Source organism: Bombus affinis, chromosome 3 (genome assembly GCF_024516045.1).
Source record: "Bombus affinis isolate iyBomAffi1 chromosome 3, iyBomAffi1.2, whole genome shotgun sequence".
Classification (NCBI taxonomy): domain Eukaryota; kingdom Metazoa; phylum Arthropoda; class Insecta; order Hymenoptera; family Apidae; genus Bombus; species Bombus affinis.
In genome coordinates, this window is record NC_066346.1 from 16462764 (window position 1) to 16485467 (window position 22704).

At 38.1% G+C, this 22704-nt stretch overlaps 3 protein-coding genes across 18 annotated transcripts in view; 2 read left to right on the forward strand and 1 right to left on the reverse strand.

Moving 5' to 3' along the window:
* Window positions 1–22704, forward strand: part of LOC126914696 (uncharacterized) — a 733243-nt gene that overhangs the window by 496904 nt on the left and 213635 nt on the right. For all 10 annotated transcript variants that reach the window (XM_050719003.1, XM_050719004.1, XM_050719005.1 and 7 more), the window contains one exon: window positions 14519–14845. In XM_050719003.1, the coding sequence (XP_050574960.1) occupies window positions 14519–14845 (327 nt within the window). The remainder of the gene's footprint in view (window positions 1–14518; window positions 14846–22704) is intronic.
* The window catches only part of LOC126914788 (uncharacterized), a 415880-nt gene that overhangs the window by 68348 nt on the left and 324828 nt on the right, over window positions 1–22704 (reverse strand). Inside the window, exon 6 of one of the 7 annotated variants that reach the window (XR_007709801.1) lies at window positions 17231–17359. The exons of 5 other annotated variants lie outside the window; for them this stretch is intronic. The gene's annotated coding sequence lies outside the window, so the exon portion shown is untranslated. Of the gene's footprint in view, window positions 1–17230; window positions 17360–22704 lie in introns of those variants that run through there. One more of the 7 variants, XR_007709798.1, reaches the window with a different exon arrangement.
* Window positions 1–22704, forward strand: part of LOC126914740 (uncharacterized) — a 100078-nt gene that overhangs the window by 13765 nt on the left and 63609 nt on the right. The gene's annotated exons all lie outside the window — the stretch shown is intronic.

Consider the following 22704-nt stretch of genomic DNA (forward strand, 5'->3'; position numbering starts at 1 on the left):
TCATACTCTGATATCCAGTTTGTAGCTTTCTCAGTTCCTTCAAATCCAAACCCAAACAAATAAATTCACTGGAGGCGCTCACATCAGAAAATGAAATAGCAGGAACATCGGATGGGAAGGAAGAAAAACACTAAAATGCCCGGAGAAGTACGAACCATTGATAAAACTGCGAGTTAAAGTCAACGATCAAAAAGAGATTAAAGGTGTCTACGGGAGCGAATGCAAGTTTTATCGATCAAAAGATCATTGATCAGATAAAAGAAGACAAGAGCATGTTCAAAACCATCAACGGGGAAGACTTCACGAGTAGCCGGGCAAGACTAAAAATGAGGATAAACAAGATAGAGAAAGAGATAGATGTGTATATAGTACGCAATAATAACTTCACATATGATCTCATCTTAGGGCTGGACGCCATAAGGGAATTCAAACTAAGACAAGACGAGAATTTGAGGGTTAGCCAAAAAGTAGACGACAAAGAGGAAGTAATATTTAATAGAAAAGAAGAAAGAAGAAATAACCAGAGAAGAAAGGTAAACGTTACCGAACACAAGGAGACGGGTAAGCCTATGGACAACCTAGAACACCTAAATAACCTACAAAAAATAGAGGTAAGCCAACTTATAGAGAGATGTATTTGCTAAACACAATGTGGGAACCAGGAAATCACAAGAAGCTTCTATTAAGCTAATCGAAAATAAATACATATCAAAGAAACCATACAGATGTAGCATTCCAGATCAGAGAGAAATAGAATTCCAGATTACGAAACTACTAGAACACGATCTCATAGAGGAATCAAGTTCACCATTTGCAGCACCAGTGACACTAGCCTTTAAAAAAGAGTCGAATCGTAGAGATAGACTATGTATTGATTTCAGAGAGATAAACAAAATTGTAGTTCCGGAACCACAACCATTCCCAAGAATTGAAGATATCATAGTCAAAGTGGGAAATTGCCATTTCTTCTCAACGTTTGACATTAATTCGGCGTTATGGTCAAAGAGGCGATTCAGTACTGGCAGCATTGGTTAATCGGTAGATACTTCACTGTCCTTTCAGACCATAAACCGTTGGAATCAATGAGAATCAAAGCAAGAACCGATGAAACTTTAGGAGACCTGATGCACTACTTATCGCAGTACGACTTCAAAATCATCTACTCACCAGGAAAACACAACATAGAGGCAGTCGCACTATCCAGGAACCCCGTCTTAGAAAGTTTTGAGAACGAAGAAGAGGTTTTGAAAGTAGCGAATATTATAAAAAGACAAGACATAATCCGAGATCAGAAAGAAAACAGAGAAGATATTAAAAATACGAAAGACCTTATAAAAAAATCAGAGATTTTTTTTAAAAATATTAAAGGACGCCAACGTATATTCGTCTCACAAGAGTTTGGCGAGCATATCATAAAGACGGTGCATGATTTCTTTGGCCATGTTGGAAGGAATCACATATTGAAAAAAATCCGACCCTTTTATTATTTCAAAAATATGGACCGAATTGTCGACAAATTCTGCAAACAATGCGAAACTTGCATTAGGAATAAAAGCAGAACGAGAAGACCGATCGGGCTTATGTGGAGACTAGGACCAGCGAGGAAACCGTTTGAAACAATGTCATTCGATACGGTCCGAGGTTTTTCCAACAACAACTCACCAAAAAAGTATATGCATATACTCATAAATCACTTTTCAAGGGCTGTTTTTATGTCCACATCGAAAACACAACGCGCGGAAGATATCATAAAACTTATAAACTCGACAGGAGAAACTGACTCCATAAAAATTATCCTTGCAGACCGATACCCAGCGATGACATCCAAGGAAATTCAAGAGTACGCGAGAGAGAAAAACATTAAATTAATTTTCACCTCGACAGACTGTCCATCCTCCAATGGACTAAACGAGAGGGTAAATCAAACATTAGTAAACAGAATCAGATGCAAGATCAATTCGAAAAAAAAAGAAACTGGACAAAGATCGCAGAAAAAATCGTAGAAGAATACAATCACACCAGACACAGTGTAACGGGATTTGCCCCAAATCACTTACTGTATGGGAAAATGATCGAAATCATCCCTAAGGGAATAACAGAGAAGAAGATAAACTTAAAAAGAGACAGAGAAGAAGCATTTAAAAACTCAGCAAGAAATTTCGAAATCAACAAACAAAAATATGACAAAAAAAGACGAGAACACGAGTTTAAAATTGGTGATACGGTCTTCACCCACAACGGAAACAGAATGAATAGAAATAAGCTGGAAGAAATTAGGAAAGGACCTTTCAAAATTTTGAGAAAGATTTCAAACTCTATATATGAAGTGGATAACGGTAACCGGAGATCTGAAGGGAATTTCTTCAAACTGGCCCGGAAAAACGACCGAACAGAAAGGAAGTCGATTGAAGAGCTTCCGTTCCAACAGCTTCGACGTGTCGACATTGCACGGAGCTAAAAGTAAGCTTAGCGGATCCTCGAAAGCCGCTATTTCGACCTTTATGGCACCGTCGAATTGGTTCACGAAGAGACACCAATCGATGTCGAAGAAGCCGGAAGATTTAGTAACGGCCAGTTTAAGTCTCAAGTTCGATAAATCGAGGGTAGTGAAGGCGGTGAAGGAAACGTTGGGTAAAAAGTCCCCTAATAGCGAGGTCAAACACAAAGTCGTATGGAACAACACTAGTGGAACCAAAGTGGACGCTCAGGTAAGTTGTATTTCTCATTACGATATCGTTTCTTGTTTAAAAGCCATCGTAGGTGAAAGGGGGAATGAAAAAGAAAATCGTAAATCGTAAAATCTCTTCCAGAGAATGCACTTTATCGTAAAAATTAATAAAGTCAACAACAACGTGAAATTAAATAATTGTTGTTTGATATTCTGTATTATCGATATAGGTGAAACGTGGAGAAGATAATTTGCAATCATTGCGGACAATATCGCAGTGACATTATTATCAATCGGTAATATTAAAGATAAAATTCATATGGGATGAAAACAGAGCGTCAAAAGTGGTTATTTTTCGATCTTCTTGCGAAGGGAAAATTCCTGCAAAATGTTTAAGAACGGCTCTCAACAAGGAATAAAAAATGTTATTACAGTTCCATTTTCGTGTTCGTTTTTTTCTACATGATCCATGTGAAATAATTCTTCAGATGCTCTGCTGGTAAATGAATCGACGTTTGTAATAGAGGAAATATGAAGTACAGCGAGATCGTTGTTGGCTATTGTTCTACACCGATATCGACAAAATAATTCTTCGACAACTCTATTGATAAATCAATTGTAGTTTGAAATCAAACGAATCTGAGGTACCATCAGTTTGTTGCAACGAGAACAATAGCCACCAACGATCTCGCAGTAATTCGGATTCGTTCGATTTTAAACTTCAATTGTTTTATCGACAGAATCTCTGAATAATTATTTTGCTGGTAAATTCTGCTGGTATATCGATTAGAGTTTGGAATCGAGCAAATACGAAGTACAAGATGGCTATTGTTCTCACGTAGCAACAGTCTGATAGTATTTCAGATTCGCTTGATTTCAAACTTAGTTCCCTTGGTTTAATTACTGATTTATCAGCTGGATCAAAATTTAAAGAAAATGAAGATCAAGTGTAGCGCGTAAGTTTGACCTCTGCTTAATTTTTTCATCTCTACACTCATCTTTTTCAACTTCCATGTCACATTTCGTATAAATGCTAATAATTCTTTGTTTTTTTTTTTTTTTGATAAATTCTCTTAAACGTCGCACAAGAATTTTTCGTTCGCGAGGAGGTGCAAAAATGGCCACTTTTTGACTTAGGTCAAAATTTGCAAATTTGGGGTTAGCCCCAACTTAACCACACTTTTAATCCAACATGAATTTTATTTTAATATTACTGACCTCTGATGGTGGATCTGCGATACTGTACTTAATGATTGTAAACTATCTTATCGAGACTTCTCATCTATATTAATAATATAGGAATGTTAAATATTATTTTGAATATTAGGAATATTAAATAACAGTTAAATACTTTTAACTGTTTATAATAATTTACTATTACGTATTTTAACGCGAAATCTCGTTTCATAAAAATTTTCATTCAAATACGTAAATACATAATATTCATAAATTTATAAGAACAATTTTGTCCGTAGGTATTTGGTAGCGCAATTGAGAAGATGTTAACGGCGCAAAAGGGAAACGATACGGGGGCTTCCGGGTCGAGCGGAAAGCCCTCGGTATCTCCGAACAAACCAATGTCAGGCAAAGTGACAAATTGGTTTTCAAATACCAAGAATCAAAATCGGAATCAGACGGAATCCAGCGAACCGTCTCTCTGTTCTTCCCTAAAGGACCTATTCAAGAAGTAATGGGGAAGAACAAATGCTAATAAATGTTAAGTGTCTCTAGTTTAATTAACACTTCTTTATCTTTATCTTTATTAACACTTATTTATTTAAGAATTTATTCAGAGATTAACACGACATAATAGATGACTGACAATCTGGCGTAATTCAAATTAACGAGCTATACTTTCCTTGTACTTTCTTATTGCTATACCTCTACAATATTCTTTTATCGTATCTGTCGATTTTAATCTCACACAAATATCTAATAAATGTGTATACAGTAGTTGACGAAAATATTAGATAGAAGATTTTTGCGAATATATATTATGTGTGTTAGTATTTTTCTTCACTTTACTTCAATGTAACGAGACGTGTCTATCATGATTACACCGGTAAAAATTGAGACTAATTTGGAAATATATATATGGAAGCTAGAAGATGCTTATTGCAGACGTACACATAGCAAAAAACTAATGTACAATGTAAAGAGTATTTTTAAACATATGATTGATTAGGGGTAAAAATGCTCCTACTAAAAATATTGTGACTTATTTATACAATACATAATTAACTGTCCAAATACCGATGGTAATCAATAAGCATCTTATAATTCCTATTTACATTTGTTTCAAAAGTTTCTTTCGTTTCATAAGGAAATAATAGATGCACGACACTTTTTGTTTTATATTATTCTATCGATTTATGTATGATCTATTTTGTAGTAATAGAACAAAACGAAAGAAACTTTTGAGACAGCCTAATGCATCTTGAAATTCATGAAAAGCTTCAACAAAATATTCATGGAAAGTTTCTGTAAGCGTCCGAGTACTTTCGTGAGCCGTTATATGTATAATAATTCGTTACAATGTTAGTGATAGCTTGGAAAGTGAACTATTTTTATTATACATCTTTTTACTTTCCATATTACGCTCATAGATACTCTAAAACGCCGCGATACTAACTCTTATCTATCATGTTTACGAATGCCTATAATTTGTGAAACCGCTTCTGATTTTACGGAAATTTTGCAGTTGCTTGATGAATGAAACAGATTTGTTAAGAGAATCACATGTTATAGATACCTGAACTGTGATTTATTTAATATATCTTTTCTGATTTGTTATCCTGCAACATTTCCATGTTTTACGAAGCTTTAAATTAAATTTCACAAGTTTATTTTCCTTAAGCTAAAGACGATGCTGGTGAAATATTTATTTTTGAAGTAAAAAGTAAAAATATAGCTTACATATTGCTTGTATTTAATCATGTATTACGATTAATCCTGTTGCGATACTCGTATATTTCAGTTAGGCTCTGGTTTTAGTAAACAAGAAAGATTTATAATATCTTAAGAGGATGTTTAGCATGAAATCATGCTAATAAGAAGTTTTTCATGTTTTTCTTCAGGCTTAAAATATTTTTTAATGTTGTGAAAAAATTGGGTTGAAAATGAATAAAAGGGTGCAACAGGGTATTTAAACAAACTAATGTCTCTTATATGAATAAGTCGAGTGATATGCTGTAAATTATTTTCACAAAAAGACACCCATTTTTATTATTGTTTTCTAAACAAAATTCAATATGATTTGTTATACCTGTAATAGGAAGTTTCTTTAACTATCATTAAGTTATCGATCCTATTTTTATTGAAGTTTAACAATACTGTTCAATGTTAATAATTATTAATTTATAAGTGAAGGGTAATTCCAACGAAGAAAGATATCATTTGCAAACAAATAGTTTCAGATAAAATCAGCATTGGTACTGTAAATTTAAGATATTATAAATCTAATATGTATTGTATCGCAAAGCGGGATTCATGATGAAAAATTAAATATAAAAGTCCATGAAATTTCGCAAATTTAAGCATCTCAGTTGATACAGCTTTAATAAATGTGAACAAAAGTTTAGTCTATCTCTATATTTAAATAACGCATGATATTTAATTCTACAGTATAATTAAACAAAGATTCGAAGCTGAAAATTTCGAAATATAATTGAACAATATATCGTACAATAAATGTTATATGATGTTCTGTAAAGGAGAATTGCATTTTTATGAAGAGGATCAAAGATAAAAGAGATTTTTGTTGAACGATACGACCGTTTCGAAATTCCATTTTGATCTTGTGTATGTATAGTGTATCTCGTACAAAAGATATTACAACAAGCGTCCAGTCATAATGTGAAACATTAATCAAAATTTCTAATCTCGAGTGTTTCAAGCCCCAGAACTCATCTTAATAAATATAAGAAGGACAGATTAAATTCAATTTGATTTTTCTAATTTTCTCGTTAATAATTAAATATGAGCATCAATCAATCAATAGTTCATAATGCACGGTATAATGCGTGTATAACATTCATCTGATTTCAATTAACTTACGTTTAAGCAAAATAATTATTCGAACTAGTTTATCATTCACATTATTACACATTTTAATTGTATATATATCTAGTACAACATAGAAAGGATGTTTTAGGATTATGAGTATTCCTTTAATTTTTAAGAAGAACAATAAGTATGCATAGTATTTCTTTTATCTCATATTCTAATTTCACCACATTGAATTTTCTAAAGAAAGATGATCTATTTATTTTAGATAACGCAAATCCTTTATTTTAGATATGCAAAGTCAAATATATTTTTGTCAATAAAGACACAAAAAATCTTAGATGTCTAAATGTCAGCTTTAAGAACAGTAGATTTGCCTGCCTTCAAACTTAAATGTCCTTTCCAGTAGTAAAACTTAAAATGACATTAACAACGGCAGTAATATTTACACCTACAGATGGAGGATATTAGACTTCGATTAAAATACAAGTAGCTCAATAAATATGTGTCTAAGTACGATGGTTAAAGAATAACGATTCGTCATTCTTTATTCCAGCGCTTAATGCTATCCATCTTTCAACAAATACAATCCTAGAACAATGCCGCTGAAGAGAAATGTTATGCGTGAATTTATTTGCCTTTGCGGGACGAAGGTTTATTAAATTATTAAATGAAAATATTAAATGAAAATGAATATGTATAATTGTGTGTATAAAAATTGATATATGTATGTATGTATAAAATATATAAATGTATGTATATATATATGTCGGGTTGGCGTTAAGATTAGAGTTAGGTTTAAGGGCGTGAAACGAATCCCTATTGGCGCTAGACGTGATCGTTATGCAATAGAGGAGATATTTACTAGTGCAAATATGACTATGATGGAATTGGACAAGTAATCGCGATAATTAGATACTCGAGAAGCAAATGACGATGATCCTAGGCTCAATAACGAATCCGCGGTCAACGGGATGACGAACTTTACCCTTCGTTAGCGTCTAAGTTACACTGTATGTTAGAGCAAGGGGCAATTATTACGTATACGAAAGACAGGTCGATTGCCGATGAGATCGCACTAGAGTGAGTGGCTCTCCGTCGCGGTGACGCTGTCGAAGAAATCTATGATGGGTGTGCCTAAGGGCACGAGATCTCGGAGTCGTCATCGACTCCAGTCGGAGGTTCGGTGCACATATCGAGATGGTGTGTAATAGAGCCGACAAATTAATAGGAGCCCTTGGGGGAATTCTACCCAACATCAACGGGCCGCCCAGCTTGGCTCGTAGGCTCTACTACAACGTGTGGGAGTCCATCGTAACTTACGGAGCACCGGTGTGGGCTAGAGCAGTGAATACCGATAAGAACAGGAAAAAGCTGAAACGAGCACAACGAACGGCCCTGTGCATAACAACGACGGCATACCGTACCGTCTCCCACGCGGCACTTTGCGTGTTGACCGGGAATCTCCCGATTTACATAAAGATAAAGATGCTCGGAGAGACCTACGAGAGGAACAAGATCCATGGGTCCAGGATTGGCACGGATGACGGCTGCAAGCTGAAGGAGGAACTGGAGGCGATTCGCAAGAAGGCCCAAGATGACTGGCAGAAGGAGTGGAACAACCACAAAAAGGAAAATATCACAAAGAAATTAATACCGAGTGCGCTGCTATTTACCAAAAAGAAGATGGACATCGATCACCACACCATGCAGCTGCTAACCGGGCATGGGAGCTTCGGTGTCTATAGAAAAAGGATTGGCAAGGACAGCGACGGCAACTGTCTCGACTGTGTAGACCCGAACGACGATGCAGAGCACGCCCTCTTCGCGTGCCCGAAGTGGACGGACAGAAGGATCGAGCTGGAGAACGCTCTGGGCGGGAAGATAGACGTGGGCAATCTGATCGCCACGTTGACCGCCAAGAACGAGAGCTGGAATAAATTCAGGCAATTCTGCAAGACCGTCATGTGTCACAGGAGGGTGACAGCGAGGGCCTGGGAAGAGGCAAGGAGGAGAACGAGCGAAACAACAACTACGTGGAGCAACGAGGGCAAGAACACGAAACAACGAAAAACCGCAGAAGGAGACCAGTCCAGTATTCTGAACTGGCTGAGAGGACGACATGAGCAGTAACTGCCCGAAGAAGCAGATACAACGGGGCACGAAAGGACAACCCTGATGACTGCCGACAGGTTTTACCGGGGTTGTCTGCCCTCTAAGCGGAGGAAGAAGGAGGAGGAGTTTTTAGTGGGTATGGCAACGACAACCGACCGACTCCCACATAACCCAGTGATGCGGGTCACTGGGCATGCGTAATAGCATTCTCCCCTCCCCACGCAAAAAAAAAAGGACACGAGATCATCGGATTCGCGGAGAAAAGTCTCCGTTCGAAGGGTGTGGGAAATTGACGTTGCTGTTAATTGGTCAATTTCCATGTTGGTGGTTAGAGAAAGATATTAGCTGTCCTTGGGAAAAGTTGCTAGCGGGAAGCGTCGTTCGTGGAAGGATAGATTTCTCTTATCTTCCCGTAGTTGGAGCATAGGCTATTTGTCTAGTTGAAAGACTTTGTATAATTGAAACTTAATATTCGTAGCGGGTCCTCGCCCAGCTAAACATATACTGTGAAGATGCGTTGGCATCTGGCAATCATCTTACCCGAAGGACAAAGTCTGCGTGTGGCGAGCCACGGGGCAGAAACCATTGAAACGTTTACCGTCGTGCCCTGTCCCAAGTATTTCTTTTAAGAAGAGCTATAGAATTAATTCATGCCTTTGTTAGACAAAACGATCATCCCTTTGACCGCGGCTACGTTCGGCGACTGATTGTCGTCTCGAGCTCGAGCTCACTATCATAAATCTCAAATAAATACAGTCGGATCGAATGACAACAGTTTCTTAATACGGCTATGGTGAAATCTAAATTTCAATACTAGGGGTCTTCACAAAGTTCCAAAGGGAACGTTCCGGTGTTCTGTCATCACCGACATGTATATATTATTATAATGACTTATTTTAATAATGACTTAATTTGTATAGTAAAAACAGCTAAAATCTCATGTAAGATTGTTGGGATGTTACGTGATATTTCTGTTGCATCATTGATTATCGTTATACTTTGAAAAATATTTAAGGAAGCGAACAATGCGTGGACGATTATGGCAGTTTTATTAATAAACGAACGTTTAGTAGAGAATATGGATTTATTGGATAAGTAAATGTTTCATTATATGTAATTGCTACATGCAGAATAATATGTTGTTACATGTATGAACTAAAGTTGATGTAATACTCATATTGTATTTATGGTTTCAAAGAATTAATAAAATCTGCTGAGATTCAAATGTATACTCTCCCTTTTATTCTATGAGAATTAAACATTTAGAAGATTTTATGAAAATGCACTAAAAAACAATCAGAAGCATCTGTTTCTCCTCTTTTTTTTTTTTTAAATATGTTGATTGCCACGCGATTTTTATACTTATTTTGACTTGGATAGATAGATTAAAGCGTACCATACCAAGACATTTCATTCTTGCAAAATATTCTAGTCTATTTGCGTACGTGCTCATAATCTTGGCTGATAACCGCCATTCGCCATATACATCGTTGGTATCGACGTCAAAGGATTAACACAGACAAATACACAATCCATACAATCCGATTTGATTGATTTTAAATTTTGCATCAAACAGATCTCTATATAAAAAGATAATTTCTGATTCTAAACATTTGTATTACGTTCATCTAATTATTAGGATATTAGATATATTATAAAGGAAGATATTATGTATTAAATAATCTGCCTCTTCTTCCGCTTTGAAATCCTCTACAAACGCCATTTATAGTCGTTCAACTTTTCAGCTCACAGAAAAAAACATTACGCGTATTCCTAGCAATCGCCCAAAGACTCGAACGTGTGCTTCGATAAAGCTCGCTTAACTTTCATCGACACATCGATAACTTTGCGTTCCAAGATGTTATTACGCCCTAGAATCCCTAACATAATTTTAGAACCAGAATTTCTGTGCAAAACAATTCCATCGCTTTGTCACGCTTAACGGCTCAATCATCGAAACATGTATCATTTTTTTTTATTTTTATTTATTAGAATTTTTACAATCAATTCTCGTTGAGAATTTTCAGTAACTTAGTTTGGCGTGATACAATGACATGGATTATAATAGTTTTATATTGTTGGTTCTAGTAGAAACTAAGGATTTAATCTAGAGGGTATTTTCTTTTTAGTCTGCGGATCTGGTCCGTCGTGTCCAGTAGTTGGGTGACTAGTGGGTTGTGGTGGTTGTTGAATCTTGTGTTATATCTGCTTCTGGACTTGTGTATTTCATCTTTGACTGTAGGTATCTTGAGGTCACGGTGGATTGTTTCGTTGGTAACATACCAGGGTGCATTTAATAGGGATCTTAGCGTTTTCGATTGGAAGCGTTGGAGTATTTCAATGTTGGAGTTACTTGCTGTTCCCCATAGTTGGATTCCGTAGGTCCAGACAGGTTTTATTACGGCCTTGTAGAGGGTTATTTTGTTCTGTATGTTTAGTTTGGAGCGTCGGCCCGTGAGCCAATAGAATTTTCTTAGTTTTTCCTTTAGTTGCTTTGTTTTTTCTGAGATATGTTTTTTCCAAGTTAGTCTCCTGTCCAGGGTCATGCCCAGGTATCTTACGGAGTCCTTGCTTGGGATTATTGCGTTGTTAATGGTGACCTGGGGGCAGGTTTGTTTTCGGAGCGTGAAGGTTACACGGGAGGATTTTTTTTCGTTTATTTTAAAACCCCATTTTTGGAACCACTTTTCCATGGAGTCGAAACTTCGCTGGAGAGTGGATGAGGCAATTGCCGGGTCTGCGTGGGTAGCTAATAGTGCTGTGTCGTCGGCAAATGTTGCTATTGTTACCTCGTTTGATATAGGTAAGTAGGCAGTGTAGATGGAGAACAGTAGGGGTCCGAGGACACTACCTTGGGGTATGCCGGATTCTATTGGGAATGTTGCGGAAGAGGCGCCTAGGCATTTAACTATGAATTGTCTGTTGGTTAGGTAGGATTTTAAGATGGAGTAGTATGGATGGGGTAGGATCTTTTTGATCTTGTAGAGTAGCCCTTCATGCCATACTTTGTCGAATGCCTGTTGGATGTCTAGGAATACCGCTGAACAGTATTTTTTTTTTTCAAGGGTTTGGCTGATCATGTGGGTTATGCGGTGGATTTGCTCTACTGTTGAGTATTGTTTTCGGAAGCCGAATTGGTGGTCTGGGAGTGTTTTCAATTCTTCTAGGAGTGGGAGGAGACGATTCGTGAGCATTCTCTCGAATAGTTTAGACAGGGTAGGTAAAAGACTGATTGGGCGATAGGAGGTGGTTTCATATATTGGTTTACCGGGTTTAGGGATGAGGGTGATTAGTGAGATTTTCCAAGCCTTGGGAAAGTGTTGAAGGCGGAGGATAGCGTTAAAGATTGATGCGACGAGTGCAATCCCTTTTATGGGAAGTTCCTTGATTGCTTTATTTCCTATTAGGTCGTGACCTGCTGCTTTCTTGGGGTTTAGGCGACTGATTGCTTGTATAATCTCTGCAGAAGTGAAGGGCTCAATAGGAGGGGACATTTGGAAGGGAGTGTGCAGGTATTCGTTAACGTCTGCAGCAGCTACGGAGGAATGGGGTTTGAATACTTCAGACAAGTGTTTGGCAAATAGGTTGGCTTTTTCTATAGGGCTACGCGCCCATCCGCCTTGCGGGCGGCGGATTGGAGGTATTATTTGTGGGGGGCGCGTGAGTTTCCTGGGGGACTTCCATAGTGAGTAGTTGGAGTCGGCTGTGGGGGACAAGCTGGCGAGATATTTGTGAAAACAGTCATTATTGTAGTTTTTTATGGTTTTGGATAGTTTTCTAGTTGCGTTGTTTAGTTTGCGTTTGTCCTCCGGTGTTCTATGGGTCTGCCATACTCTTCTTAGTCTACGTTTTTCTGCTATTTTTTTTAATATGTACTGGAGATATTCGTGTTTGCTGATGGACGTTATTGCCGGTGTGGAGAAGCGGATAGCGTTTATTATGCTCGTGTTTAGGTATTCCGTGGCTGCTTCGATTCCTTCATTGGTTTTTAGTGAGGTTGAGGCTGAAGTTGTGTGTGTGAAGATTTCTCTAAAGAGCTGCCAGTTGGTGTGTTGGTTATGAATGGAGCCATTAGGTGTATTCTCGATGATTGTTGAAATGACTGTTACTATCACGGGGGAATGGTCGGAGGAGAGATCAGCCGAGGAATTGATTTGGACGTGTCTTGACGAGATATTTATAGTTATGAGGAAATCAAGGAGATCGGGTATTTTGTTTGTGTCGGTGGGCCAGTGTGAGGGTTCGTATGTGGTAAGGTAGTTGAGGTTGTTGGTTATTATGCTGTTGAGGAGGTTTTTGCCTCTTACTGTAACCAGTCTGCTGCCCCATTGGGTGTGTTTGGCGTTGTAGTCTCCTCCGGCTATGAATCTATTGCCCAGGGTGTCCAGGAAGTTGTCGAAGTCTTCTTTGGCGATGGAGTGTCTGGGAGGGCAGTATACAGCTGAAGTGATGATTGTACCATGACAGTCTTCTATTGCTACGTTTGTTGCTTGGAGGTAGTCTTTCTGGAATGGTGGAAGTTCGTAGTGCTTGATGTTTGATTTGATTATGATTCCGGTGCCGCCGTGGGCCTTTCCGCTGGGGTGTTGTGTGTGGTAGAAGTTGTAGCCATGTACTTTGACGTAGTTTTTGTCGGTGAAGTGGGTTTCGGATATGAGCATCACATCGATTTGCTGTTGTTTTAAGAATAGTTCTAGTTCAAATTTGTGCTGAGCTAGACCGTTGGCGTTCCACAGAGCTATTCGCATTGGTTTTATTTTGCTTCTGTGCATATGAATTTGTCCATGAAGAGTGTGAGTAGTGACAGCAAGTTGTTAATTTGCTCAGTTTGCTTCTCGATAAGTTTTTCGAGTCGGGTAAAGTTGTCTGTGTTTTGTGGGGTTGGAATTCTATTTTCTGTGTGTACACTGTGTGTTTTCGAGTTGTTTACGTTTCCTTGCGTTGCCTGCGCATAGGATACTGTTGGTGTGGTGAGTTTTTGGTGTTTAGGTTCTTGTATGGTTATGTCCTTGGGTCTCAGTTTTGGATACTTTATATTATGTAGTGTTTTGTAGGCTGAGCATCCTTTGTAGTTCGCAGGATGCTCTCCTTGACAGTGGATACACTTGGCGGGGGTTTCCGGGGATTTAGTGCATTGGTCAGTGGGGTGATTACCTGCACATTTTACGCACCGGAAGTTATGATTGCAGTATTTCTGCGTGTGGCCGTACCTTTGGCACCTTTTGCATTGTATTATTTCTTTCTTTACAAGAGGTGGCTCGAACTTAACTATGGAGTTCATCAGCCGATTGATGTTGTAGATTTCTTTGTTGTTTGTTTTTTGTTTTAAGTCTATAAAAAATAAGGATAGTGTAAATTAAAAATAAGGATAGGAAAATAATAAACATGACTAATCTGAATAGTTTAATTGTCATCTTTATCCAAGACTCGCATAGTCAATCGAGCCATTCGGAAATCACATTGACCAACTCCAAAATTGAAAAGTAGAGAAAAGTAATTACAAGTATCGCAAGTGGTGAGACAATATGCGATAAAAGTGAAAAGATGAGCTTGGCGTTAAGCTCTAAGGAACTAGAGGTTTTGTGAGAATCAATCGTGTACTTGAACGATGAAATTGCGAAATTATGAGATTGTCCAAAGATGAAGTTGGTCAATTTGACTTTCGCCAGGCTCGATCGTCACTACGACAGTTCTCGCGTATCGAAACTATCTTGATGTTTGTGTCGACAGGTGAGACGAATGAGCGATCGTGGCGGAGAAGGATCAGGACCATCGCCGAGGGAAGCTACTTTCCTGTCCACTCTCTCTCAAACATCGGCTCCTCAGCTAGGTGGCCGAAGACATTCGGTCGTTACGATTGAAAGAGTGTCACCGACTTTGTTTGGCCGTAATCGTCGCGAATCAATCGCCGGTTTTCCTCTTGGAGGCGTGACCAGAATATTGCCGAATCGTCGAGACCCAGAGTCTAGAATGTCCGCACCACCGAGCGGTAGAGGAAGTACGCACAATCTTCAGTTGGACATTATGGACGACATCGCAGACCTAAAAGCGAGGAAGGTAAGGATCTTTCGTTTATTTTAGCCGCTCTATCTCCGCTAGTTTGCAGACTAAGAAAAACCGAGTTTAAAGTTGACGAACTTCTATACGATCGTGCGAAGTTAAGATTTGAAAGAACCAAATATTCGTTGCTTTACAAATATACGTCCGTACAATCCGATTTGATTGATTTTAGATCTTGCATCAAATAGATCTCTATATAAACAGATAATTTCTGATTCTAAACATTTGTATCGCTTCTTCTTCCGCTTTGAAATCCTCTACAAACGCCTTTTATAGTCGTTCAACTTTTCAGCTCACAGAAAAGAACATTACGCGTATTCCTAGCAATCGCCCAAAGACTCGAACGTGTGCTTCGATAAAGCTCGTTTAACTTTCATCGACACATCGATAACTTTGCGTTCCAAGATGTTATTACGCCCTAGAATCCCTAACATAATTTTAGAACCAGAATTTCTGTGCAAAACAATTCCATCGCTTTGTCACGCTTAACGGCTCAATCATCGAAACATGTATCATAACGCACGAATTATGATAAAAAAGAAACTGTCTTTCGAATAAAAGCAATCCGTTTGCCAGGTACGCTTAAGGATGTACAGGACGTCGACGGAGCAAGTGTACGAAATACAGCCGCTGGAGGGTAACAGTTCCGCTCAACGTTACACTCAACAGCCGAAACAACGATTCTCTGAAATGCCTACTCCGTCGGTTTGGCCGACGTTTTCTCTCCGAAAGCGCGTCTCGGAACTGCCAAGAGCCGCGACTGCATCCGTTTCCGGTGCTGCGGGCATTGTCTGCTCTAATACGGATCTGATATCGATCCTAAGCTCGTTAGCGTCTTCCGCGACGGAAATCAACCGATGCGGCGAGGAAGCGCCGAGTTCGCGGGACGATAGCAAATCAAACTAGCCCGGAAAAACGACCGAACAGAAAGGAAGTCGATCGAAGAGCTTCCGTTCCAACAGCTTCGACGTGTCGACATTGCACGGAGCTAAAAGTAAGCTTAGCGGATCCTCGAATGCCGCTATTTCGACCTTTATGGTACCGTCGAATTGGTTCACGAAGAGACACCAACCGATGTCGAAGAAGCCGGAAGATTTGGTAACGGCCAGTTTAAGTCTCAAGTTCGATAAATCGAAGGTAATGAAGGCGGTGAAGGAAACGTTGGGTAAAAAGTCCCCTAATAGCGAGGTCAAACACAAAGTCGTATGGGACAACACTAGTGGAACCAAAGTGGACGCTCAGGTAAGTTGTATTTCTCGTTACGATATCGTTTCTTGTTTAAGAGCCATCGCAGGTGAAAGGAGGAATGAAAAAGAAAATCGTAAATCGTAAAATCTCTTCCAGAGAATGCACTTTATCGTAAAAATTAATAAAGTCAACAACAACGTGAAATTAAATAATTGTTGTTTGATATTCTGTATTATCGATATAGGTGAAACGTGGAGAAGATAATTTGCAATCATTGCGGACAATATCGCAGTGACATTATTATCAATCGGTAATATTAAAGATAAAATTCATATGGGATGAAAACAGAGCGTCAAAAGTGGTTATTTTTCGATCTTCTTGCGAAGGGAAAATTCCTGCAAAATGTTTAAGAACGGCTCTCAACAAGGAATAAAAAATGTTATTACAGTTCCATTTTCGTGTTCGTTTTTTTTTCTACATGATCCATGTGAAATAATTCTTCAGATGCTCTGCTGGTAAATGAATCGACGTTTGTAATAGATGAAATATGATATACAGCGAGATCGTTGTTGGCTATTGTTCTACACCGATATCGACAAAATAATTCTTCGACAACTCTATTGATAAATCAATTGTAGTTTGAAATCAAACGAATCTGAAGTACCATCAGCTTGTTGCTACGAGAACAATAGCCATCAACGATCTCGCAGTAATTCGGATTCGTTCGATTTTAAACTTCAATTGTTTTACCGACAGAATCTCTGGATAATTATTTTGCTGGTAAATTCTGCTGGTACATCGATTAGAGTTTGGAATCGAGCAAATACCAAGTAAAAGATGGCTATTGTTCTCACGTAGCAACAGTCTGATAGTATTTCAGATTCGCTTGATTTCAAACTTAGTTCCCTTTGTTTAATTACTGATTTATCAGCTGGATCAAAATTTAAAGAAAATGAAGATCAAGTGTAGCGCGTAAGTTTGATCTCTGCTTAATTTTTTCATCTGTACACTCATCTTATCTTCCTCGCTTTTAGGTCTGCGATGTCGTCCATAATGTCCAACTGAAGATTGTGCGTACTTCCTCTACCGCTCGGTGGTGCGGACATTCTAGACTCTGGGTCTCGACGATTCGGCAATATTCTGGTCACGCCTCCAAGAGGAAAACCGGCGATTGATTCGCGACGATTACGGCCAAACAAAGTCGGTGACACTCTTTCAATCGTAACGACCGAATGTCTTCGGCCACCTAGCTGAGGAGCCGATGTTTGAGAGAGGGTGGACAGGAAAGTAGCTTCCCTCGGCGATGGTCCTTGTATTTTCGAGCTATCGCGGGGAGACGCGGTCGTTAGAATACGCGTCAACGGGAGTCGTAAATTCCCGTTTAGGCGCTCTAGGCCCTTGAGAGTTATAGGAACTGTCGGAGTTCTGGATAATGTGAGAGCCTTAGGAGACTCTAGGCCGTGTAGGCACCTTGAGAAATGATGAAGGAACTCTGAAAGATATAGGAACGGTGAGAGCTATAGGGATTATGGGAACTCTAGACACCGTGAGAGACGATCAAACTCTTAGAGAGGTAGGAACGGTGAGAGTTATAGGAAATGCAGGAACTCTAGACACCGTGAGAGACGATCAAACTCTAAAGTTTTATTCTAATGTGAATGCGGAGGGAAGCTCGGTATGGGTGTGCCCTTTGACCGAAGAACGCGGATTCGTTGCTTACATTTTCAGTTAGGCAAGTGAGGGCAATGATCCGCGATGCTGATTGGTTATGACCAATGTTGGGAAGGAAGATAGGAGGAAAAAGCCTCCTACTAACTTGGGTCCTAGGCGACATTGTTTATGGGGAGACTCGGATTTTCCGTTAGGGAGATCTCCGCCTTTTTCGTTAGGCCACTACCTGTTTTCTCCGCAATTCTTAAGAGCACGTAATAATCCCAAGGACCCTTCTAAAGAACCAGCTGAAAACACTTCTGGAATTAGAAAGTCTTTTCTGGCAGACAGATTGACTCAAACCATGTGTGCGAACAATGCAGTTAGGATTTCACTTTATGGTGGGTCCTTAGGCCTATGGAAGGTTCGAAGGACGGCACGTAGACCGCTGGCTGTCACGCCGCGCGGGATGGACTGCGGGTGTGTTGCGCGGCGTAACAGTCCTGATTCTTCTCCGCCACGATCGCTCATTCGTCTCACCTGTCCACACAAACATCAAGATAGTTTCGATAGCGAGAACTGTCGTAGTGACGATGGAGCCTGGCGAAAGTCAAATTGACCAACTTCATCTTTGGACAATCTCATAATTTCGCAATTTCATCGTCCAAGTACACGATTGATTCTCACAAAACCTCTAGTTCCTTAGAGCTTAACGCCACGCTCATCTTTTCACTTTTATCGCATATTGTCTCACCACTTGCGATACTTGTAATTACTTTTCTCTACTTTTCAATTTTGGAGTTGGTCAATGTGATTTCCGAATGGCTCGATTGACGACTATGCGAGTCTTGGATAAAGATGACAATTAAACTATTCAGATTAGTCATGTTGCTTCATCAAACGATTTGAATTCAAGCAATTCGAAACCATTTTGTCAATGTGAACCTATTATTTTACCAATGTGAATCTGTAATTTTGCTTGAAATATCCTTCCAAGTTTTTATGATGATTCAGACTGGTCAAGTTACCTCAATCAAGCAACTATTTTCAAGTAACTTGAAACTATTTTATTAATGTGTGCAGTTGAGTGAAGCAAGTATTTTCAAATAACTCGAAGCTATTTTGTTAACGCGTACAGTTGCTTGAATCAAGCAACTATTTTCAAGTAAGTTGGAACTATTTTGTTAACGCGTACAGTTGCTTGAATCAAGACACTAGTTAATTCCCACACACATGTATAATGTATAATGTATAATAAACAGAGCTATTTTTTCAGATCAGAAGGTACGATCAATCTTTTTCTTTAAATATATTATGCTGAAAAGATATAGAATGGATTCGGAAATACAAATAATTCCCTTTATTTAGCACACAACTGTTATACATATATCTTATACTCTTAAGACCTCAAAAACCTACTCGCACGCACGCTTGTTGTCAACCGACTCTTCCAGATACTTCTAACGACTGGCTCTTGTCTTTTGTCTCAACCAAGACCCGGACGTCCTCTGACGCTTACACACACATTCACATGTACAGTGTAAATTTATCATATTCCCAACACGCCTCCTTACATTTATACTGTACACTTAATCGTATTTACATGCTTTGACGAATTACGTAATAGAAACTTTAACACTTATTTATTTACATTTCTCTTAGTTTACATTCATCCATGACCTAAACCTTTCGAATTTCTCTCTACACAGTGCCTTCGTAAAAATATCCGCAGTATTTTCGTCTGTACTTACTTTAAGTATGTTTATCTTGTTCTCCTTTAAGCACTTGTGAACATAGTGGTAATGAACTTCAATGTGTTTAGAATTTTTTGTAAAATTTCCGTGCTTTGCTATACTTATCACTCCAGAGTTATCCTCATAAATTTTTACAGGGTTATCGTCTAGATTTACATTGAAGATTTTCATAATTTCCCTAATAGACATTAATTCACTCACCGCTTCCGATAGAGCTACATACTCTGCATACATCGAGGCTTTTGTCACACACCTTTGTTTTTTAGATTTCCAACCAATTACATTTCCATACAATCTAATTACATATCCAGAAGTCGATTTCCTATCTAAATGATCTCCTGCCCAATCAGCGTCCACATAACAATCTATCGTTTCACATTTTTCATTCCTTTTATAATCTAATCTTAATCTCTAGTCCGGTACAAATATTTCAATATTCGCAAAGCATATTTAAAATGTGTCTCATTACAACAATCTTGAAATCTACTCAAATAATTCACACTATAACTTATATCGGGTCTGGTATTTACACTAATATACAACAATGCGCCAATTAAATTTTTGTATCCAATATCCTCTCTATTTATCTCAGCTTTTTCAATTTTTAAGTTGGTCTCCATAGGTGTACAGTACAATTTGCTATTTTGTAACTTATATTTGTTTGCTAATGATTCAATGTATTTCTTTTGGCTTAATCTCATTTCATTTTTGAAATAATCATACTCTATATTTATTCCAAGATATTCTTTGACTTCACCTAAATCTTTCATTTCAAATCTATTAGTTAATAGCTTCTTTTTGTTAGTTAGTTAAGTTAATAGTTTCATTTTGTATCTTCCTTTTGTTTTTACTACAAATTAGCAAATCGTCTACATATATTAACAAATAAGCAACATTTTCTCCCTCTCCATGTGTATATAGGCACAACTCTATGTTATTCTTTTTAAAACCTAATCTCGTCACATACTTATCAAAACACTCATACCAGTCCCTTGGACTTTCTTTTAACCCATACAGCGCTTTCGATAGTTTACAAACTCTATTCGTTCCGTCCGCATATCCCTTTGGTTGATTTACATATACCTCCGAGGTTACTTCACCATTTAAAAAGGCAGTTTCTACATCCATTTGCTCAATAATTAATCCATTTTGACAACAATATGATAGCAATATCTTAAAGGTCTGATTACTCGCTACTGGGGAGTATATGTCATCAGCTACGTTTCTTTGTTGGAATCCTCTTACCACTAATCTAGCCTTATACCTGCCATCTGATTTTCTCGTGTAAACCCATTTTACATCTAATACGTCTTTGCCTTTTACCCTTTCTACCAATTTCCAAGTTTTATTCTTATAAAGACATTCTATTTCCTTATCCATAGCTTGTTTCCAATCTTCACTATCTTCGCAACAAATCGTCTCCTCAAATGTACAAGGGATATCTACTCTACAATAATTTGCATGGATTTCACTAATGTTTTCTTTTTCTGGATATCTTACTGGAGTTCTCTTATTACGTGTAGATCTTCTAGGGATGTTTAAGCTTTCAAGGCTGTTATCATTTTCATCTTCCCTACTTTCTAACTCTTCCTTATTCATGTTTACCAATAAATCATTATCCTCAATGTCATCGTTATCTTTATCGAATGAATTTTCCACAAAGCCGATACATTTTGTGTCTGTTCCTATGACCTCTACATGTCTCGCTATTGTTATTTTCCCACCTAATAAGACTCTGTAACCTACTTCACTATATCCTAACAAAATTCCCATATCTGCCTTCTTATCCCATTTAGAAACTCTTTTTTGTTCTGGTCTTCTTACAAAAACTTTACTTCCATATAGATGTAGATTTTCAACACTTGGTTTTCTCCCGAAGAATATTTCAAAAGGTGTCTTTCTCTCTATAGTATTTGCCAGTATTCGATTTTTCAAGTATACCGCTGTACAAACTATTTCCGGCCAGTACCTTTTATGTACTTTCGCTTCCGCTAACAAGCAACGCGCCATGTCCATAACTGTTCTATTATACCTTTCCGCTGTCCCGTTTAATTCATGTACGTAGGTTGGGCAATTATTTATTCTGATACCTTTATCCCTAGCAAATTTATAAATTCGATTATTCAAATACTCTTTTCCATTATCACATCTCAATATTTTTAACTTCTTGCCCGTTAAATTCTCGGCTTCATTTACAAACTGTACGAAACAATCAAAAACCTCACCCTTTGATTTTATACAATAAATTCTAGCTATTTTGCTATAATCATCGATAAATGAGATGAAATATTTCTCTTCATTGAATCCGGTAGTCTTAAAGGGACCGCACACGTCCGTATGAATAATTTCCATTATCTCCCTAGCCTTGGTTCGATTATTTTTGAATGGTAAATTGTGCATTTCACTTTCTATACACACCCTACATTTCTAAAATTCCTTCTCAAATTCATTCGGTATACCAGTAACTAGCTGCTCTTTACCCAAAATATTTAAATATTTAAAATTTACGTGTCCTAACATCCTATGCCATCTTTCCTTTTTACTCATACCACTACGTTCGGCGCTGTTTGCTAAGTGCTCCTTCCCTTTCAATATACTTTTCATTCTATATGTTCCCTTTTCTTTAACCGCTACCGCTGTAAGCTTATTGTCCTCATCTATTACTTTTGCAATATTTCCTTTTGAGATAACCGTATTCTTATTATCTGTTAACTTGCCTAAACTAATCAAGTTTGCGGACATTTCTTTCGCGTAAAAAACATTATTCATATTTATTTCATTTTGCTTTCCAAATGCTTTAAAATAACTTCCCTACTTTTGTTGCCTTTATCTATCTATTATCGCCTAAATATATATTTACCGGTTCTTTAAGGTCAATAGATTTATCGAAATAATTTACGTTGTTAATTATGTGATCTGTGCAACCGCTATCTAATAGCCACATTACTTCATTATTACTTATCTCGTTCGCCTCGCCGCTGTGTGCTGCATGCGCCGTTGCTATCCATGTGCCTGATCTTGAGTTACCATACTCGCTCGTGCCGGTTGTTGATTGACGATGGAAATTTCCACGTCCCCTGCTGGTATTTCTTTCCTTTGTTTCCTCTTCCTCTGCTGCGACCACGTGTTGACCCACGCCAAAAACTGTTACTGCTTCCCGCTTCGACGCCATTTTGACACTCTCTCGCAAAATGTCCTACTCTTCCACATCTGAAGCATCCTTCCTTTTTTGCAGAAAAGGCGTTGGTTTGCATTTCTCCTCGA